This window comes from Myxocyprinus asiaticus, chromosome 4 (genome assembly GCF_019703515.2).
Source record: "Myxocyprinus asiaticus isolate MX2 ecotype Aquarium Trade chromosome 4, UBuf_Myxa_2, whole genome shotgun sequence".
Taxonomy (NCBI): Eukaryota; Metazoa; Chordata; class Actinopteri; order Cypriniformes; family Catostomidae; genus Myxocyprinus; species Myxocyprinus asiaticus.
In genome coordinates this window covers 29,708,025-29,729,415 of record NC_059347.1, presented here as the reverse complement: position 1 = coordinate 29,729,415, position 21,391 = coordinate 29,708,025, and the positions used below count along the sequence as shown (strand labels likewise).

The 21,391-nt window shown below is 40.0% G+C and overlaps 1 protein-coding gene across 3 annotated transcripts in view; it reads right to left on the bottom strand.

Moving 5' to 3' along the window:
- The window catches only part of pdzd2 (PDZ domain containing 2), a 107,232-nt gene that overhangs the window by 19,645 nt on the left and 66,196 nt on the right, over positions 1-21,391 (bottom strand). For all 3 annotated transcript variants that reach the window (XM_051682266.1, XM_051682270.1, XM_051682267.1), the window contains 8 exons: positions 12,189-12,288; positions 11,558-11,706; positions 8,781-8,900; positions 8,047-8,161; positions 7,430-7,503; positions 6,784-7,000; positions 5,936-6,053; positions 541-673 (listed from right to left, as the gene is read on the bottom strand). In XM_051682266.1, coding sequence (XP_051538226.1) covers positions 541-673; positions 5,936-6,053; positions 6,784-7,000; positions 7,430-7,503; positions 8,047-8,161; positions 8,781-8,900; positions 11,558-11,706; positions 12,189-12,288 — 1,026 coding nt within the window. The remainder of the gene's footprint in view (positions 1-540; positions 674-5,935; positions 6,054-6,783; positions 7,001-7,429; positions 7,504-8,046; positions 8,162-8,780; positions 8,901-11,557; positions 11,707-12,188; positions 12,289-21,391) is intronic.

Sequence of the window (21,391 nt, the reverse complement as noted above, 5' to 3'; positions counted from 1 at the left end):
ACAACGAGTCACGTGATAAGATTCACAGATTGACTGTCTCAGAAGTGGAGAGACTTGTCCTCCGCCATCCGGATTGAGATGAGTAACCGTGCCAACACGAGGAGCTACTAAGTAGTGGGAATTGGGCATTCCAAATTGGGAGAAAAGGGGATAATAAAAATAAAAACCTTTGGTCTATAACAGTTTGACAAATGTTTTTGTCATTTTGCACATTATCATTAACTAAAATATGATATTATCATTGACTAAAATTATGTCATTTTAAAACTGACTTAAATTAATGAATATGGCGAAATCTTGACTAAATTTAAGGGACATTTTTGTCAGAAGACTAAAACTATGACTAAAACACAAACCATCTAAGACCAGCATAACCAGCTAAGACCAGGAAACCAGCTTATGCTGGTTTAAGCTTTTTTTCAGCAGGGTTCCCAAACTCAGTAGCTTCCCAAATTTAGTACTTAATGAGACAGTTTGTATATAATTTTTTCAAGAGTTAGAACAGAGTTAAATTGAGATCATACAAAGTTTGGCTCTTACTTTGGGTTTAGGATGTCGGCTAATGATGAGGCTGACTGGGCCGGGTCCACATTCACTCAGAATGGCGTATGCTTCACTCAGGGCTGCATGTCTCAGGCTCACAGAATCCACCTCTAAGAGCTGGTCTCCTCGACTAAAACACAAACACACACACACACACACACACACTCATTAGTCTTTATTATCAAGAATTTGATAAAACTTTGCATTTCAGAAATTATTAGCTTTATTTAGTATATTCCAGCATGATTTCAGAATTGTGACACCAGTCTCACAATCAGCCAATCAAAGTTCTCCATCCCCAGCCTACTGACACCACATGTGGCTCATCACAGTTGCCCATTAGTATCATTATAAAAGACTTTGTTTTCAGTTGTAGCTTTGTGAAGTATTGAGTGCATGCACCTTACTGAGCCTGTACTTTTTCTGCTATCTTGTTCTGCCATTACCTGTTTTCTGACTACGATTTTGGATTTGTCCTTGTTACTAACCTTAATTCTTAAGTAAAGTTTCTGGCTTTGCACTTGGGCCTCTGCTTGCTTCATTACAGAATACTTCACCATGGATGAGGATCCAACAAAGCATCTGATTGAACCAAGAGATCCTATTGCTAGTGGGCTTGAACATCTACATGCAGCATTGCTTAATCAAAGAGCCACAGCAGGAAGACATGCCACACTTCTGAATAGCCAAGAGGAAACTTTAGCCCAACATGAACTGTTGCTAACTCAAATACTGGAAATCCTACAGCCTATGACCAGCCCCAATTCCCCAGCCCAACCACCCACAGCAGCAGCTGCTAACGTATATGATCATTCCAGATCCCCTCCAGTGCCCTTGTTGCACCACACCTACCAGCGCCCCCTTGATTTGATGGCAAAACAGCTGAGTGTTGGGGATTCTTAACCCAGTGTTCCCTTTCATTCGAATTGCAACCCACCACATATCCCACTGACCATTCCAGCATTGCAGCCATTACCACTCTCCTCACCGGTAAAGCTCTGGCCTGGGCCACAGCGATCTGGGAACAACAAGGGACCTTGTGCTCCAACTATCAGCTTTTCACTAAAGAAATGCAGAAGGTCTTTAACCATTCAGTCAGTGGTCGGGAAGCAACTAACCAACTCAAGCTTCGTCAGGGTTAGGGTTAGAGTTTTCGAACCCTTGCCACAGAGAGCCAGTGGAACACTGATACACTCATCTCAGCCTATCACCATGGCTTGTCTGACCCTCAAGGATGAACTGGCCTCCAGAGAATGGGTGAACGACCTCGAGTCCCTCATTGACCTCTCCATATACGCCTGGATAACAGGATACGGGAAAGATGAAAGGAACGCCACACATTGAGCCTCAGTCTTTCAGTGAATTGTCCAGTATCAATCTCAAAGTCCACCTAACCCTGATAATCAATTTATAACTCAAGAGGAACCTATGCAGCTAGGACATGCCCCATTGTCCCAGGAAGAACATAAAAGATGCTATCAGCTTGGTCTCTGCCTCTACTGTGGAGCAGCTGGACATCAGCTATCAACCTGTCCCATGCGCCCTTCCAGAGAAGAACATCCGTCAGACTTCTGGGAGAGAATTTCAGCCTTACTCAATGTTTCTCACAATTCTCGGTGCCTGTGCATTAGGGCTGCCCCCTGATAGTCGACCAAAGGTTAGTCGATGAGAAGAGTCTTGGTCGACCAAGTTTTGATTGGTCGGTTGGTCGCAGAAAAAAAAAAAACGAACACAGGTATTAGTGCTGGATGGATGCTAGGTGGTACTATGGGATCATTTTCATTACGCAGGGTTAGGGTTAAGCTTACACAATAAAGCAAGACACCTTAATTTCAAACTTAGAACTTTATTTTTATTTATTTTAACTAAAAATTCAAATGAAACTGGAAAAAAAAATATATATATATGTGCAATTAAAATGCACATAAATGCAATTAAAGTGTGTTGTTCAACTTTTTGAAAGATGGTTTTACAACAGTTGTCAACATCTCTCTGACAAAGAACCTACTTCATCTGTGCATTCTCTACCAGTATCCGGGAAAATACATCATGCGTGTGAATAAATTCGTTTTGTTCCCTCCTTCACTAATATATATATATATATATACACTATATTGCCAAAAGTATTCGCTCACCCATCCAAATAATTGAATTCAGGTGTTCCAATCACTTCCATGGCCACAGGTGTATAAAATGAAGCACCTAGGCATGCAGACTGCTTCTACAAACATTTGTGAAAGAATGGGCCGCTCTCAGGAGCTCAGTGAATTCCAGCGTGGTACTGTGATAGGATGCCACCTGTGCAACAAGTCCAGTCGTGAAATTTCCTCGCTACTAAATATTCCACAGTCAACTGTCAGTGGTATTATAACAAAGTGGAAGCAATTGGGAATGACAGCAACTCAGCCACGAAGTGGTAGGCCACGTAAAATGACAGAGTGCGGTCAGCGGATGCTGAGGCGCATAGTGCGCAGAGGTCGCCAGCTTTCTGCAGAGTCAATTGCTACAGACCTCCAAAGTTCATGTGGCCTTCAGATTAGCTCAAGAACAGTGCGTAGAGAGCTTCATGGAATGGGTTTCCATGGCCGAGCAGCTGCATCCAAGCCATACATCACCAAGTGCAATGCAAAGCGTCGGATGCAGTGGTGTAAAGCACGCCGCCACTGGACTCTAGAGCAGTGGAGACGCGTTCTCTGGAGTGACGAATCACGCTTCTCCATCTGGCAATCTGATGGACGAGTCTGGGTTTGGCAGTTGCCAGGAGAACGGTACTTGTCTGACTGCATTGTGCCAACTGTGAAGTTTGGTGGAGGGGGATTATGGTGTGGGGTTGTTTTTCAGGAGCTGGGCTTGGCCCCTTAGTTCCAGTGAAAGGAACTCTGAATGCTTCAGCATACCAAGAGATTTTGGACAATTCCATGCTCCCAATTTTGTGGGAACAGTTTGGGGATGGCCCCTTCCTGTTCCAACATGACTGCGCACCAGTGCACAAAGCAAGGTCCATAAAGACATGGATGAGTGAGTTTGGTGTGGAAGAACTTGACTGGCCTGCACAGAGTCCTGACCTCAACCCAATAGAGCACCTTTGGGATGAATTAGAACGAAGACTGCCAGCCAGGCCTTCTCGTCCAACATCAGTGTCTGACCTCACAAATGCGCTTCTGGAAGAATGGTCAAAAATTCCCATAAACACACTCCCAAACCTTGTGGAAAGCCTTCCCAGAAGAGTTGAAGCTGTTATAGCTGCAAAGGGTGGGCTGACGTCATATTAAACCCTATGGATTAAGAATGGGATGTCACTTAAGTTCATATGCGTCTAAAGGCAGATGAGCGAATACTTTTGGCAATTTAGTGTGTATATATATATATATATTGCAATATCCAATTACATCGGCAACCCCTGGGCTAAGGGATCGGTGAATATTCTTGCTTTAGTGATTTTGCATTGAAAATTAAATTAATTTATTTAAAAAACAAAAAACTTAAATCAAATAAATTTCTAAATTCAAATTGCACTCCAAACGAAACGAAAAAGCAATTAAAATAATTAAGTGATAAAAGAATAATATATATATATATATATATATATATATATATATATATATATATATATATATACACCTTTCCATTTATCGTCAGGCAAGAATCCGTCTTAACATCATGGTGGAAAATTACTTACACAAATGAAGACATATAAACAATTATAAATGTAAAAATAATAATTATAATGATGATAATAACCACTGAAATATAAATCATGGTTCGAGGTGAATGTGTTTTTGTATTATTTTATGTTTTAATCACAGATGTATGCTATAGGCTGCAGAGTTGGTCACAATAAACTGCTCTGTGGAAATAAAGCGAATTGAACTCAAAACACCTCCTGAGCTGAGATGTTTGAGGTCATTTACAGCACTCATAGACGATACCGTTCTTGAAAAAAAAAAATAAATCCGAAGACAGAAACAAAGAGTGAGAACCTTTTACATGCATGTGTTCCACGAGACTGCACACCTCCGTACAAACAGTGTGTCATACATGCGCATAGATGGCTTTTCTGTTCTTAATAATATAATAAAGTGTGTTTCTTCAAGCGCGTGTCTGTGTGTCTACTGGCAAATTATTTGTAATATTAATTAGATAATAAGAAGAAGAAGAAGAAGAATTGAATACATGGGAAAATGAGCAAATATCATTTTGACACTGCCAAAGGCATCAGCTATTGGTGATCACTCTGACCATCGTCGATCCCCGAGATCATCGTCTGTCGGCACGACCCTAATTTGCATTTCTCTCTATAAATTAACAAAATGCTCAGACAGTCTCCTTGCTGGTTTTTCCGACACATTCAGGATCATTACAGCTTTTGCCGGTGTCACATTTTCCTATGTGTGCTTCAATGAATGCAAGAAAATCTGAACTTTTGACTTTGACAACTTTTCATTTTACATCATAACCAAGATTTCTTTTTCTTTTCAAAATCCTAAAACTTGTTTAAATTTGATTTTGAATCCCAGATTTTCAATGTGGTCTCAGATAGTTGGACCCCACGGTATAACATAAAGATTACCTAAAGTTTATTTCAAGTGTAAAAAACCAATAGCATTTGTGTATATATATATAAAAAAAAAAAAAATGTCTGAAAGTGTATGTAGTCTTATCTTTCCCTTCAGACAGCTGCAACCACTTTCATGACTAGATCCAACATTCAGGACCTCATTCTATCTCTAGACATAAAGACCACATTCATGGTTTTCTGGCTCTTATTGCACATTCTTATTTAGTCAAAAACAAGTCTGCGAGTTACATCTTAAAAGGCAGAAGCACATACACCTCATACACTATTAAATCACAACAAATATACAAACAAGTCAGAATTAGGTTTTTAGGATGTTATACGCATGAAAGGGAATTGGCAACACTTGTACAAACACACACAAATTGTGGGCTCTATTGGGAAAATAAAGATCTATGCGACTGTTTTCCCTAGTGGGGTTTTACTCCTACCTCTCCCTTCCTTAATTAACTTTAAGTGAAGAATTTAAGATCAAAGATCAAAGGGGCCCATGTCTGCTAAGTCAGAGAAACCAACACCATTCACTCTAAAATATGTATCTTTTATATATGGCAACATACTGTTTGCATTATGAATCACTTCACTGCAATAGCCATGAAGGAGAGTAACACCATAATCGAACGGTTTCATTTGACTGTGTACACTGAAAGCCAAAATACTGCATGACGTGACACAATCACAGCCAATCAGAGCATATTTGATGTTTAATAACCACTATAAGGAGTGGGATTTTGGACCTAAATTTCAGTTTTCTCACATGAGAAATGCGGAACTTGGTGGAGCTATAATCTGACCACTATTTGACCAAAAACCTACCTGAGTCTGCCATCCATTTTTGCAACAGATCCTGGTGCCAAGCTGTGGATGTAGATTCCAGGAGCGCTATTCTCTAGTGTTAGACAGCAGGCACCAATACCCAGCCCCACACCTGGCTCTGATACACACACAAACACAGCATTCCAAAAGGTTTAGTTCACTACAAGCAAGAGTCTCATTTCATATTATATCCTGATATAAAAGTAAAGGTATTTCAGACATTGTAATTATATAATTCAAAGTATTTCAGACATTGTAATAATATAATTCAAAGTATTACAATTATTCAAATTAATAAAAAATAATGTCAAAGAAATATGCATTGTCCCTGAATTGAATATGTTAAAGGAACACAAATAATGAGAATATCTTTTGAAGGGTCTACTTAGCAGAACAATCCAAGAATAACAGTTTTTATTTTGGCAGAACATATAATAAGCCCATGACTTAACCACACATTAATTCTCATGCACAGGTGTGAGTCTAAACAGCTGAAAATTACTTGGAATAAAAAATATTTTGCTGATTGCTGAAGCCAGTTTCACATGCCAAGGAGAGTTGCCATAACTTTGAAGCTGATGGAGAAATTAACATGGGCCTATGGGTCTTTTCAAGACTATTTTGGCCAACTTTGCAAATTTTACGCTAAGCACGTACAGTATATAAAGTGAATTAGCAGAACTTTTACTATGGTGATACAGAAGTGTTCCAAGACCAGGGTTAGAAACCCAATGGTGCCAGGTTCAAACACTGGAGCAGATGAGTGTGCTCAACATGCTTTTATTAAATTTATAAACAGATCTCATCAAATCATTGTATTTGTTTGTAATAGAGACACACGATTGTACCTTTGTTTAATGTCACCTCCATGATAATGCGGTCTTTGGGACCCGGCCCCTTGCGAGAGTCCCCATCTTCAAAGCTAGAAGGGACTGGTGTCCCACCACTGGCGTTTGAGTTTGGTGAGCTGGATCTACTGAGCAGCGTAGGAGTGGGACAAGGGGTAAGACTGGGGCTTCTCAGACGGGTCCGCACAGTTAGGGTAACTACTCCCTTCTTCAGTTGCTAAAATGGAGAAGTCATTCATTAGATGCTGGATGGGACAAACAACCAAAGAAGCCAGCTGTTGCAAAAAAATAAAAAAATAAAACAAATAATTGGTTTTAAATGTCTCAAAATCCTTAAACTTTTTTATACCGAATTTGATTTTGAACTCCAGATTTTTAATGTGGTCTCAGACTTTTGGACCCTCACTGTAAATGTTTACTGTACAGTAAAGCTACTGATGGACCAAAGAAAATCAATTAGAATCAATCTCATTGAAAGCAACAGGTTACACATTTCTAGGAATTCCTTTCTTTACAAACTGTTGCTGAGAAAATAATTCAAGGGCATGGAATTGAGTTCAGTGATCTGGATAAAGGCAGGGATTAATTCCTTTCTGTGGTTTCATGCACCGTTGCAGTTTTGTCTGAGGATGACTGAGCAGTTTACCTTGAAGGTCTGAATGGCCTGCTGGTGCGTGAGGCCTTGGAGAGATTCTCCATTCACCTCCAATATCTCATCACCTGAAAGAGACAGAATGAAGAAGCAAGAGTTAAGAGTTAGAGGAACAGTTTACCCAGTTCGGTTCATTCAAAAATTTGCTTCAGTACTGTATACTGTAGATATCATTGCCGCCAAATGGCATTGGTTCTCACATGTTACCAATCGTGACACATTGAAAACGTGACCACAATTGACATTTAAGCACGATGGAGGTGCGGAAGATTATCTGTTCCTTTTTGGAGCTTGGCATTTAAAATTATTATTCACTTTCATTGTATGAAATAGAGTTGCACGGCCATTCTGCCAAGATCTCCTCTTTTGTGGTAGAAGGAAAATAATACTGTGTTGGAACGGTTAGGAATTAAATGATGACAAAATGTTCACTGAGGAAAAAAGAGAAGGGACAATGGATAGATATTCAACAGTGAAAAGCACATGATAAAATGCAGAGAATATGAAAACACAACTAATTATTCTCATGCCATTTTGAGGTCCAACTGCTTTGATGACCAATTGTTTCAAGTGCATTAGAGCTACTGTATCATGATCAGGAGTGTGTCTACCTTCTTTGAGCCTCCCGTCAGCTGCAGCTGCTCCATTGGGGAAAATGGTCTTGACAAATATACCCATCCTCCCCCGAGCTGAATCCTGCCCTCCGACAATACTGAACCCCAGACCCTTGATGCATTCAAAGACATACACCTCTATGAGCCAGGTTTACAATAGTACAGGTGTTGATATATCTGTATGTTGTAAATGGTGCTTACGCAGAGGTTTCTATATGAATTTCTTTACTATTTGAACACTGCAAAATAATAATTTTCTTAAATAATAAAAAAATAAATCTTGTTTTCAAGTCTTGTTTTCTGGTATATATCAAATTAAGTTTATTTTTCTTACACAAATGGCAAATAGCTCTTTCTTGTTTTAAGCATAAATCTAACAAAATTGAATGAGGTTTTTGCTTAAAGCAAGAAATAAACATAATTCAAGCTATATTCTCTAAAAACAAATTAATTTATCTAGTTTAAAGAATTATTAGATATTTTACTGGAATACAAGACAACACTGATCTACGAAAATAGATCTTTTAAGTTTTTTTTTTTTTTTTGCAGTGAATCAGGGTATGCAAAACACGAATACCCCGAATATTTAAAATAAATAAATAACCAATATCAAAGTGCACATTCATGTACAGATTATATCTAAAATTTTATATATATGGAAAAAAATCCCTTAAAAAAAAGAATACTTATGGTGACAGCATATATTGTCAAGGCTGCAGGGCCTCCCTCACCTTGCCCTGTCCTTTCATCAGAACAATGTTGGAAATTATAGATGGCTGTGCCAGTCGCCATGGAGACTCCACTTGAACGGTGCTCAGTGAACGAGACGATTTCTTGACGATTTGATATTCCTGAAGTGGACGATAAAAGAGGGTATGAATAAACAATGATGAAAAAAAAAGCATTATTTTTATTGTTTATAACTGAGAACAGAGAAATAAGTAGCTATCTTAAGCAGGAACAGTATAGTCATTTGTAGCTATGTGTCATGATTCACTGTTGTTTTGCCTTGTGTTTTGCCCCTGTCATCTGTTTCCCCCAGACTACACTTCCCATAATTCCCTGCCCTCATCACTGCCAGCTGTTCCCTATTGTTCTCACCTGTGTTTCATTTCCTCATTTACCCCTGTGTATATAATGCCATTATTTCTACCCAGTCTTTGTGAGTTGTTGTGTTTCTCCCCTGTTTCTATGTACCAGTTCCCATCGTGGATGTTTCTAGTTCCAAGTTCTGCCTCGTTACTGTGTTTACCGAGTTCTTTTATACTTTGCTTATATTCTTTATTAAACTTCTTCCCGCATCTTGATCCAGCTCTCGTTCCAAACGTTAAAGAACAACTCACCACAAAATGGATCTAGCGGCATACTTCGTGTAACTAAGCTAGGCCGACTTATCGATAAGGGAATACTCCCACTTCTTCAACACCGTAGCCTGCCACACGGGTTTTGATGATTCCACCCTGAAATCCATATACCAGATTGGACTCGCAGCTTGCCAGTGGAGGGAATTGCCGGAGACTACACGTGGGAGGAATACGTGAAGCAAATATTAGAAACACTCGCTTCAGAGGATCCTCCTCTCTCAATCCCGATGTCACAGCCACGTCTGAGTCCGCTCCACGCCATGTCACAGCCACGTCTGAGTCCGCTCCACGCCATGTCACAGCCACGTCTGAGTCCGCTCCACGCCATGTCACAGCCACGTCTGAGTCCGCTCCACGCTATGTCACAGCCAAGCCTTCCACGACTCCTTGCTCCAAGTTGAATGATCCGCCACTGATGTTGGTGCGTAGGGCCATGAAGACCCTTCCTCACAAATAGTCAGTGCCTGCCACAGCCAACAAGCCAACGCCCATGCCTGCCACGGCCAACGCCCACGCCTGCCACGGCCAATGAGCTGGAAGCCTCGTCCGTCCCAGAGCCAGCGTTGCCAACTTCGGCCATCCGGAGAAGGAGAAGAAAGGCTTCTAGCCTCAAGTCTCTTCCCGTGTACATGCCCACAAAGGTCGTTTCCAAGTCTCTTCCCATGTTCGCAACCACAGAGGTCATTTCCCAGTCACCAAGACTCTTTGTCTCGAGCCTCCCACAGCTCCGCCTTCCACGGCTTCGCCCCTCGAGCCTCCCACGGATCCTCCTTCCACGGCTTCACCCCTCGAGCCTTCCACGGCTTCGCCCCTCGAGCCTCCCACGGCTCCGCCTTCCACGGCTTCGCCCCTCGAGCCTGCCACGGCTCCGCCTTCCACGGCTTCGCCCCTCGAGCCTGCCACGGCTTCGCCCCTCGAGCCTGCCACTGCTCCGCCTGCCACGGCTTCGCCCCTCGAGCTTGCCACGGCTCCGCCTTGCATGGCTTCGCCCCTCGAGCCTCCCACGCTCCGCCTTGCACGGCTTCGCCCCTCGAGCCTCCCACGCTCCGCCTTGCACGGCTTCGCCCCTCGAGCCTCCCACGGCTCCGCCTTGCACGGCTTCGAGCCTCCCACGGCCCCGCCTTGCATGGCTTCGCCCCTCGAGGTCTCCTTGGTCTCCTTGGTCTCATGGCCGTCCGCCTGATCTGCTCTGGGCTCCTTGGTCTCATGGCCGTCCACCTGATCTGCTCTGGTCTACTGGGTCCCCTGGCCATCCGCCTGATCTGCTCTGGCCTCTTTAGTCTCCAGATCCATCTTGGCCCTGCCTCCCTTGGGCATCAGGAGCTGCCCATGGGGGGGGGGGGTTTATGCCACGATTCACTGTTGTTTTGCCTTGTGTTTTGCCCCGTCATCTGTTTTCCCCAGACTACACTTCCCATAATTCCCTGCCCTCATCACTGCCATCTGTTCCCTATTGTTCTCACCTGTGTTTCATTTCCTCATTTACCCTGTGTATATAATGCCCTGATTTCTACCCAGTCTTTGTGAGTTGTTGTGCTTCTCCCCTGTTCCTATGTACCAGTTCCCATCGTGGATGTTTCATTTGTTTTATGTTTCTAGTTCCAAGTTCTGCCTTGTTCCTGTGTTTACAGAGTTATTTTATACTTTGCTTATATTCTTTATTAAACTTTTTGCTGCATCTAGATCCAGCTCTCGTGACTTCCTTCCAAACGTTACACTATGAAATAAATGAAAGTCACTTTGGAGAAAAGCATCAGCTAAATTAATGTAAATGAAATGCAGTGCTGTTGCACTGGCTTTCGGTCAGCATTGGGGCAACAAATTGTGGCTATTACATTAGATTCATTTACAAACTACCGGTAATGTTATATTTGGGTTCATGTAATGGTTGAGACTTTTGATAAACATTGTAATTAGTGCAGCCAAAAGAAACCCTCCAGCCTAATGTAAAGAGAGACTGAGTGGGGGGATTGTCTTTGAAGTGGTCGTACCACAAAATAATTTTGGTTTAGGACAAGAATAAAACTCGCAACCCATGGAATTTTAACTAAGTACTTCATGGCTTGATGCTAAATAAGCCAAAAATTAACATACTGTGTGACCATCTAGCTTGTAGCTCATGGTTGAAGAAATTCAGTAGTGACCTGTCGGATGCCGACTGTGTCCAGTTGCTGAGGAAGAGAATGTTTGCGTCCTCCTCGTGCAGGCTTTTTTGCCATGTCACTTCCTGTATCACCATTTTCCACGACTAGTTCATCGTCTTCGCCAACAGACTCCAGACGACTCCCTCCACCTGATCAAAATGATATCAAGACATTAACTTGGTAGAATGCATAAACTGACATCTAATTAAGAAATTTGCATTCACAGTGGATGACAAATCTAAAATTAATTCCAAGCAATACGGCTGACAGAAACTTTTCTTAGGGATAAACAGATTTAAAGCCATGCATAACTAGAAAAATGTATATTCACTTTAGAAATTTTTTTTTATATATATTTATTTATTTTCACAGACTTTCTCAGGCCTGGATATCACAATAATAAAATTCCCTGACATTTCCAGGTTTTTCATGACAGTGGGAACCTTGTTCATAATGTCTATGCTGATTAAGTAAGCATAATTAAAGCATAAGTTCAGTACACCTTCACATGGTACAAGAATCTATAATAAAGGCATTAGAAATGGTGGCTACAGTCCAGTACAGCGCAATCCAATTACAAAATTTTCATGCTCTACAGTGTTTTGACATGATTCAATTGGACATGTTTGACCTTGAGACCTGCTGCGGAACTTCATAGGTGTGGGGCTACGGCAACATCCCTTGGGACCCTCAATCCTGCCACATTCCTCCAGTTTATCAAGCTCTGTAAACTAGAGAAAAGGCAGAGGGAATTAGTGAACTTTCCTTGAACAGTCTGACAGGGAAAGTCATGAGACAAATTGGAGAAAGCAAATGGAGTACACATTTTTCTGTTTCCTGTGACCTGTGTCCTCTTAAAAATGTAAGCCATAACCTTTTGTTTGTCTTTCACTGTGCAGGGCAAGAGGAATGTTGCAGGCTCATGCTGCTGAACTGTTAGTCATCATTTTACAGAGAGAGATCAAATCTCATGTGTATGTGATAAGAAAGGAATTCACAGAGGCTTCTTGGAAAAGTGGAATGGAAATGTGTCATGTGATTGTGCCCTTACTCAAGTGATCTGGTATGGTAACTAAACTGAACCAATGAATGTAAAATCAGCATAATACAGATTTGCAACAAAAACAAAAAAAGATTTAAAAAAAAAAGAAGTTTTTTAGACCACAGTACCTGTACAAACCATTTTAATTCTGGCAAGAATGTTCTATTAATAAGTGCTTTGGAGGAAGTCAAACATTTCAATTGGCTTGAAAGCCTCAACATTATAAACAGCATCTATGAGGAAAAAAGCATAATGTGTACAAGTCAGCATAATTTAACTAGCCCTATATAAATAAGGTGTTAATTTACTTCCATCTTACTATAAAGCAGAAAATTCTGTTTCAAATTCAAAAGGCTCCAGATGCTTGGATGATCAATAATAATCAGTAACATAAAATGTAATTAAGTTGCTTATGTTAATAGAATCACTGATTACGTAAACAACCAACTTTGCAGGTGTGGATGTCCATAAATGTAAACTATCACTGAACACCTTTGTAATAGTTGTCAGTAGTATTTAAGTGAGGAAATCTCTTCATTCTATGCAACCCTTCATGTGTTGAGCTTTGGACTTCAGAGCAGTATTTGGCTGAGGATCATGTGAGCAACCTCACCCACTTGTTTTAGTGTGCTTTGTGTGTGTGTGTGTGTGTGTGTGTGTTTAGCGTGTTCCACCCCTACTAGCAAAATGTCTAATGTTTTTTGTGATAATGGGGAAAATACTTAACTGACTGAGATAACGGAAAATAAACTCTCCTTTAATTATGATGCACTCACAGAATCACAGAACACTCAAGGTACTGCAAGATACAAGCAGGTTATATTAGTTTGAAAGTTAGCACCATCCTAGTGTTGCTCCACCCTGGCTGCTCTGAAAAAAATCGAAATAGTTTTCCCTTTCCAACTGTCTGAGCTTTAAGAATGAGCTACAGCTCCTGTTTCTTGAAACAAGTTTGAACAGCAACATGTAGGGGAAGTTCCACTTTTCAGTCATGCATACAGGAAGCCATTCTCTCAGTTGACAGAAATGAGATCTGTCTCTTGCATGAGGGAGCTACGCTAGTGTGTCTGTCGCAGGTGAGCCTGTGGGCTTCCTAAAACCCCACACCTCTGTGCCTCACAGGACTCAACGTGACAGTCACAGCTGTGCTCTTCTTCTAGATCCTTTCCCCTTCTTTCTCTTTTTTTAAAATTTCCTCCCCCGTTCTTCCCTCCCTTTCTTTGTCTCATCAAAATCACTGAGCCTGCCACTTCAGAACAGATCTGACAGGCTGCTCTGTTCTGGAGACACACCCAATGCTGTCAACACTGGACGCCCACATAATAGCAACCGTTCATTGCCTTGTTGTAGGCCGTAGAAAGGGAGTGTAAACAGTTTGGACAGGTGTTTGGTTCTGGAATGTCAGAGTGAAAGAGAAAGCAAACTGAAAAAGTAATTGACCTATTTACACTCTCCTTGTATCATTTTCCATTAAATATTTTAAGAACACACTAAACAGAAAACCACAATGACCATGAACACACTATAAAACGTTGGGAGTGACAACTGCACTTAAATGCAGGAGTGAATCCTCAACGTTACTGTCCCGTGTATATATGGAATACAGGAGGCACTCCCAAATCTGTGATGATTTTTAAACGAGAAACATGGATGCTAACAGTTTAACCAAAACTTGCTTAGACCAAAATAATTTAAGTGACCAAAGATGTACTATCATCTGGCAATATTTAAAGGTGATGTGTCTAATTTCTGCACCAAACAGAATAACAAAAATAATGAAAGAATAAATAAATAAATAAATAAATATTTTGGCACCATTTTGTTTATGCCGTTTAAGATACTTTTAAACATACTCTCTCTGGACTGTAATGTACGGGTAAATGCCCCTAGATCGAGAGCTGGTGGGAGCAACTTCAGTTTAGAGAGACTCATGTCAAGGCACTTCATGAAACACACACTTTAAAAGAAAGACGTGATGTGAGATGTGCATTAAACACTTCCTCAGCTAACAACCTGCATTCAAATATTTGCTTGTCATGTATACTTGGACAGATAATTGTACAGTTGTGGCCAAAAATGTTGGCACCCTTGGTAAATATGAGCAAAGAAGGATGTGAGAAATATGTCTTTATTGTTTATCCTTTTGATCTTTCATTCAAAATATTCACAAAAATATAGCCTCTAATGCAGGGTCTTCAACCATTTTCAGGCCAAGGACCCCTTGGTATGTAGAGAGATGGAGCAGGGACCCCCGTTGCATATTTTCTGAAAATTGAATGTTACATTTTTGCCTATAAAAACGTGTATGGTACAATATTATTGTATGTACATATTTTATGATGTTTACATTGCAAAGTCATTAAAATAATTATTAAATTAGGCATAGCAGAGATCTGCAACATATTTGACATGAAGTGCTATTTTTAATTTTCCTTTTTAATCAATGTTCCACACCCCCTCCAAAAACAAAAAACAGAAAGACAGACCCTGTCCACGCAGAATTAAAAAAAAAACTTTTATAAGGTTACTGATAGGCCTATACCTGGAGTCTTCATCTTATGTTAGTGTTCGATTTTAGACATGTTTCAAAATTATTGTTAATTTCTGTAGGAAATGAGGAAAAAAATTACTGTATACACGTTTAATTATGTTGATTTGACAGTCAAAGCAGACGCGTTTACTTATGAAACCCTCTACTGCTGCTCAGCCTGATTTGTGTTGCATTATGACTGCGTAATATGCACATAGGGAGTGGCGGTACTGTCTCTCACTCGTGTGCGAGTGATTATTACGAATGCCAGTGGTGGATCAAACAATAATTTGTGGACCCCCTGCGGTACCACCACGGAGCCCCTGTTGAAGACCCTTGCTCTAATGGATATCATACAATTGCAAACACAACACAAGTTTTATCAAAAAACAAATATTTTTGTCAAATATATGTGTAGCACAATTACTGGCACCCTTTTATTCAATACTTTGTGCAAGCTCCCTTTGCCAAGATAACAGCTCTGAGTCTTCTCCTATAATGCATAATGAGGTTGGAGAACACATGGCAAGCGATCTGAGAACATTCCTCCATACAGAATCTCTCCAGATCCTTCAAATTCTGAGGTCCACGCTGGTGGACTCTCCACTTCAGTTCAACCCACATGTTTTCAATGGGGTTCAGGTCAGGAGACTGGGATGGCCATGGCAGAGCCTTGATTTTGTGGTCAGTGAACCATTTTTGTGTTGATTTTGATGTTTGTTTTGGATCATTGTCTTGCTGGAAGATCCAACCAGGGCCCATTTGAAGCTTTCTGGCTGATGCAGACCGGTTTAGATTTCTTTACCTTTTGGTATTTGAGTCCATGATGCCATGTATCCGAACAAGATGTCCAGGACCTTTGGCATAAAAACAGCCCCACAACGTTGAAGATCCACCACCATATTCAACCGTGGTCATGAGGTACTTTTCCATATGGCTACCTCTCTGTGTGCACTAAACACATCTCCGGTGCTTGCTGCCAATAAGCTCTATTTTTGTTTTATCTGACCATAGAACCCAGTCCCATTTGAAGTTCCAGTAGTGTCTGGCAAACTGAAGATGCTTGAATTTGTTGTTGGATGAGAGCAGAGGCTATTTTTCTTGAAACCCTCCCAAACAACTTGTAATGTAGATGACATCTGATTGTAGTTTTTGACCTCAAGACCCAACTAATTTTTGCAACTCTCCAGCTGTTTTCTTTGGAGAATTTTTGGCCACTTGAACCATCCTCCTGACTGTGCTTGGAGACACTATAGACACGCGTCCCCTTCCAGGTCAATTCCTAACATCTCCAGTTGATTGGAACTTGTTAATTATTGGCCTGTTGTGAAATGGGCATTTTCAATGCTTTAGCTATTTTCTTATAGCCATTTGTGAAGCTCAACAACCCTTTACCACACATCATAACTTTATTCTTTGGTCTTACCCATTGTGATAGATGTCTAAGGGAATTTGGCTTGTGTGTTACTTCATATTTATACCCCTCTGAAACAGGAAGTCATGGCTGAACAATTACATGTTCCTAATCACCCAGGTGTACTAAAAAAAATTAAAATATGAATGGGAATATACTTCAGATATATTTTACTTATAAGAATTTCTAGGGGTGCCAATAATTGTGGCAAACATATGTATGAGAAAAATATGTATTTAATTATGAGACCCCATGTTTTGGAGAAAAATATTTAATTATGAGACCCCCCCCCCCCCCACACACACACACACAATCATGTGTTGGGCCTCATGTATTCAGATAGAAGACAAAGGCAGGCCTAACAGTCATAAAAAACATTCCTCAAGCCCCCTCCTTTTAAGTCAGATGTTGTACTGATAAAAATCGCGCCAAAATCAAACAAAGGGAGTCCAAAACAGACTACAGATCCATGAAGCCTTGCCCTCTAAAGGATCGAGCTCTCAACTCCTATTGGATGAGGCACACAACAGAACGTCCCTCAAACATGACATCATCAGGACTTCAAATAATTCTGAAATGCTTCCAAAGTGGCTTCCAGCGACTTAGTTCACCGAATACGGACGTAGCTTTTTGCTGCTCTCCGGTGCAGCCTCGTGGCATAAGGAAGTAATGTCCGACTTGAAACTGTAGCCATACAATCTCCATCTCGCTGAACGAGCTGAGATTACTCTGTGTTCAACCGAACACTCTAACGGATCCGAAGGAGACCGCCGAGCAATTCGCATCTTCATCCGTTGGCCTACAGAAGTGAAGAGATTAAAGATTTCTCTTCCATCTTCAATCAAGTCGACATTTCTGAGTTCTCCGCCAGCCTGCCGAGAATCAACAGCCGTACCGCCCTCTGAGAATCAACAGCCGTACCGCCTGCCGACAGTGCATGGAAATGGCCTCTCGTCATCACACGAGCCTCAAGAAACCGGGTCAAAGTTAAAGGACGGAGGAAAACACATTCTACCTGTGTCCTCATGCGATTCAAGTAAGAGTTTACGTCTGGGCAGAGATAGAATATTATAGTGTGCTATTCTTGTGTTTCGAGGTTTTTGCTTGTACAGTTTACGGACCGCCATGTCCGCTAATTATTAATACTCACGGTATTAATTATCACGAATTTGTTTTGCTATATTGTGGTCCAACCAAATTGGACTGTTGTGCATTTTCGCCATCGCAGGTGAGACAGCAACTGAGTTCATCCATTAAAGAGTCAAATAACAAGGGACTTTTACGAGCCCCGCTCGTAAAACCGCATCTCTGAGTGATGAACACGGCTGCTTTATCTCCAGCTATCGCAAAACCAGCTTTCGGGCTGTCACTTAATCATCTCTCTCTCTCTCTCTCTCTCTCTCTCTCTCTCTCTCTCTCTCTCTCTCTCACTAACCACACTGACACACACACACACACACACACACACACACTGTCACACACACACCTTGTGTTATAGAATTATTTTTATTTCCATATCTAATCATATCACTGTTTAGTTTGTAGTTGTAAGTCGGAAGTTTATTGACTGCATTGTATTAATTATTAATTGATATTACTGCATAAATAAACTTTGTTTATATTACAAAGAGAAGTGTTTTGGTTTGTTTTGCATACGCCTGTCTAATGCTGACGGGATGTCAGTGCTCGGATTCAAACCTTCATTCATTGTTTTTTTTCCCCAAAAATCGATATTCTTCGGATGTCGATTTTCCTAAGAAAACAATCTAATATTGAGACTGTTTTAATATTCGGTTATTAGTCCCTGATTTCAGGGTGGTGCCCCGTCAATGTTAATCCTTATTAATATTCTATTGATTTTTGATAACTGATAATTATCTTTGATTGAATTTGAATAATCAATAAGCTAGTGTTAATTTTAATGTTTCATCGACGTTAACAATTAACGATTATCTTTGATAACTGTTGATTTAAAGGATTAAAAAAAGCTAACATTGATTCTCATCAATGTTCTATTGATTTTAATAATTAATAATTATCTTTGATAATTATTAATTATTGCTAATAACCAAACTTGCTCCTAAACGTAGCACACTACATTTACTGGAGTCCCATATGAGGTTTTAATGAGTTAGATCCAATTAATTAATTTAAATATTGATTAATAACTACAGAAATAATTATTAATTATTTCTGATAGTAACCCTGATCTAAACAACCAGTAAAGCCCTACACATGTTTTACAGCCTTCTTTGCTCATAATTACCAAAGGTCCCAATATATTTGGCCACAACTGTAACTGTGCATGTAAACATATATGTCAAAAACAGTGTCTTCCCGGTATTGACAACTTCTGTACACACTGACTTAATGAATTCAGACACCACAACCTGAATTGTGAATTGAGTGAATCAGTTCGGTCATAGAATGCAGTTGTCACTTCTGTAAACAATGTGCTATGTGTGTAAAGAACAGGATTAAGCACCAAGAAGGGGAGAGACGACCATTTTTGGCTGCAGTGTTTACATGGTTTATGTGTCATTTGAAAATCTCAGGCCCTCTGAAAAATAATATAAATCATAGCCTCAGTTTTGCCTGCTTTTTTCCCAGCACATTTTGCTCTACTGACACAGCTCATGATCCCTTCCGAGTCAGTGAATCATGGGAAAGTGGAACACGGGTGAATGAAGTGGTTTATTCCTCCTTCAATCTCTTTCATTTTATAAGAGCTCCCACTTTGTCATTCATTAGAGACTGGAGCCTGGAGGGAGAGAATCCTAACTAGAGACAAGAGAATGCACAAGCATACAAACACACACAGGATGAGAGGAAGCTACTCAGGCTCTTTAAACCTGATCACTTTATATAAGCTTCTGCTTACAAGTGTTTATCAATTCACTGATGAAGTGAAATCCTCCTGTTGTTTAATTAGGATAAGATGGTCTTTGTCTATCCTCTTGGAAACAACTTCTTTGGCATTTTAACATCTGTGGCACAGAAACATATGTACTTACATATACACTTATAAACAGTATGTGTATATATGTATATATATTAATTTATATATATTAATTTCCGTGATAAATATTTTTTAACGTGTTAATAATTAACGCAATTAATGCAGAATCCTGTATTTATTTTTAATTCATGAAACTTCACGCAATAGGAGAAAGGTGTCCCGAGTTGTTCCTGGCAGGCTACTCAGCCTTCAGACTCCGATTAGGGTGGGGGCGGGGTTAGAGCATCTGCTGCCTGCCAGGAACAAACTCAAAGGGCGAAACATCACTAATGTTTTTCCACACTTTCTGTGGCTACAATTGCCATATATACATTTTCAGGAGGTACACACTCGACTCAACTGCACATCCTAGCACTGAAACTAATTGTGTGAAGCAGTGCATGCTTATTCATTACGCAGTGCATGTCTCGGGCAAAATAAACACAGGAGCGGATTTACTGTACGGAGAATGAAGACTTTCCCCGTAAGCAGTGAACCAGCGGTGTCTTATAATGCACACTTATGCTCTCTTGCCTATAAAGTTTGTTAGGAATTTAATCTGCCCATCTGATCCTATTATAAAAAATAAAAAGATTTTGCCCAAATTGTAATTACAACATGTCCACTGATTTTATGGCATGTAAACATATACTTGTATCAAAGAGCAATACCTGTAAAAAATTTGTCTATCCGCAAAAAAACAAACAAACAAAAAAAGTCTAATGTCTTAGGCAAATAAGATGTTTCACAAAAGCATTTGTCTTAAGATGGTTATTTATATCTTCAGCTTTAGTGTGTCAATAGGAAATATAAATGTTAGACTCCCAAACATTACTTTTGCAAATAGAAAAGATTAGAATAGAAGAACAGGGAACCCCGCAACAGATGTCATGGTCCCCACAAAGCCCCCCACTGAACATCGTGTCAGTCTGAGATTACATAAAGAGACAGAAGCAACTGAGACAGCCTAAACAGACAGAAGAACTGTGGCGAATTCTCCAAGAAGCTTGGAACATCGTATCTGCCAACAACCAAGAAAAACTGTCCAGGTGTACCTAGGAGAATTGGTGCTGTTTTAAAGGCAATGGCAATCACATATTGATTTAGCTTTTTTATGTTTACTGGACTTTGTATGACATTAAATGATAAATGAAAACTATTTATTTCATTATTTTTTAAGACCCTCAATATGCAACATATTTAAATAATTAAAATAAATGATGACTTACCAATTTCTTGCAAAGTATAAAGTAAATATATATACTTTATTTACTTATGATTTTTTTTTAATGATTGTTGTAATGTATCATGTACCATAATTTAATTGTGAGTAATCACAGAAAACTGTGCAATTAATTAGTAAAAAATGTAAATCGATTCACAGCCCTAATATATATACAGTATATATTTCAAAACCTTTTTTTAAATAGTTACTGCCTTCTAAGGCAGCTTCCTAAACATGCCTTTTGGAACAGCCTTCATGCCAGGGGTGAGCATATGATGCCTTAAAATGCATCCTCTGTAAGCAGCTGACTAGATTCTGAAACAGAGCTAATTGTCAGTACAATAAATTGAACAATATTCAGTATGTAATAGTCTTTGCTATTTTTATGAAAGCTTGAAAAGTGTCACTATGTATAACTTGAAATAGACACTGGAATTCTACGGAAAAGCAAACAGAAGCTTTACTCCCCCAAATTCAAGACTACAATCAGCAGGAGATGCAGAATGCAAATGTAATTAGACAGCAGGCAGGGAAGGCTGTTCTTTTAAAAAAAATTGTCCTGAAACCAAAGAATGTGTGCGCAGTAAAGGCGTGGTGGGGGACGGGGAATGACCCACTTTACTCT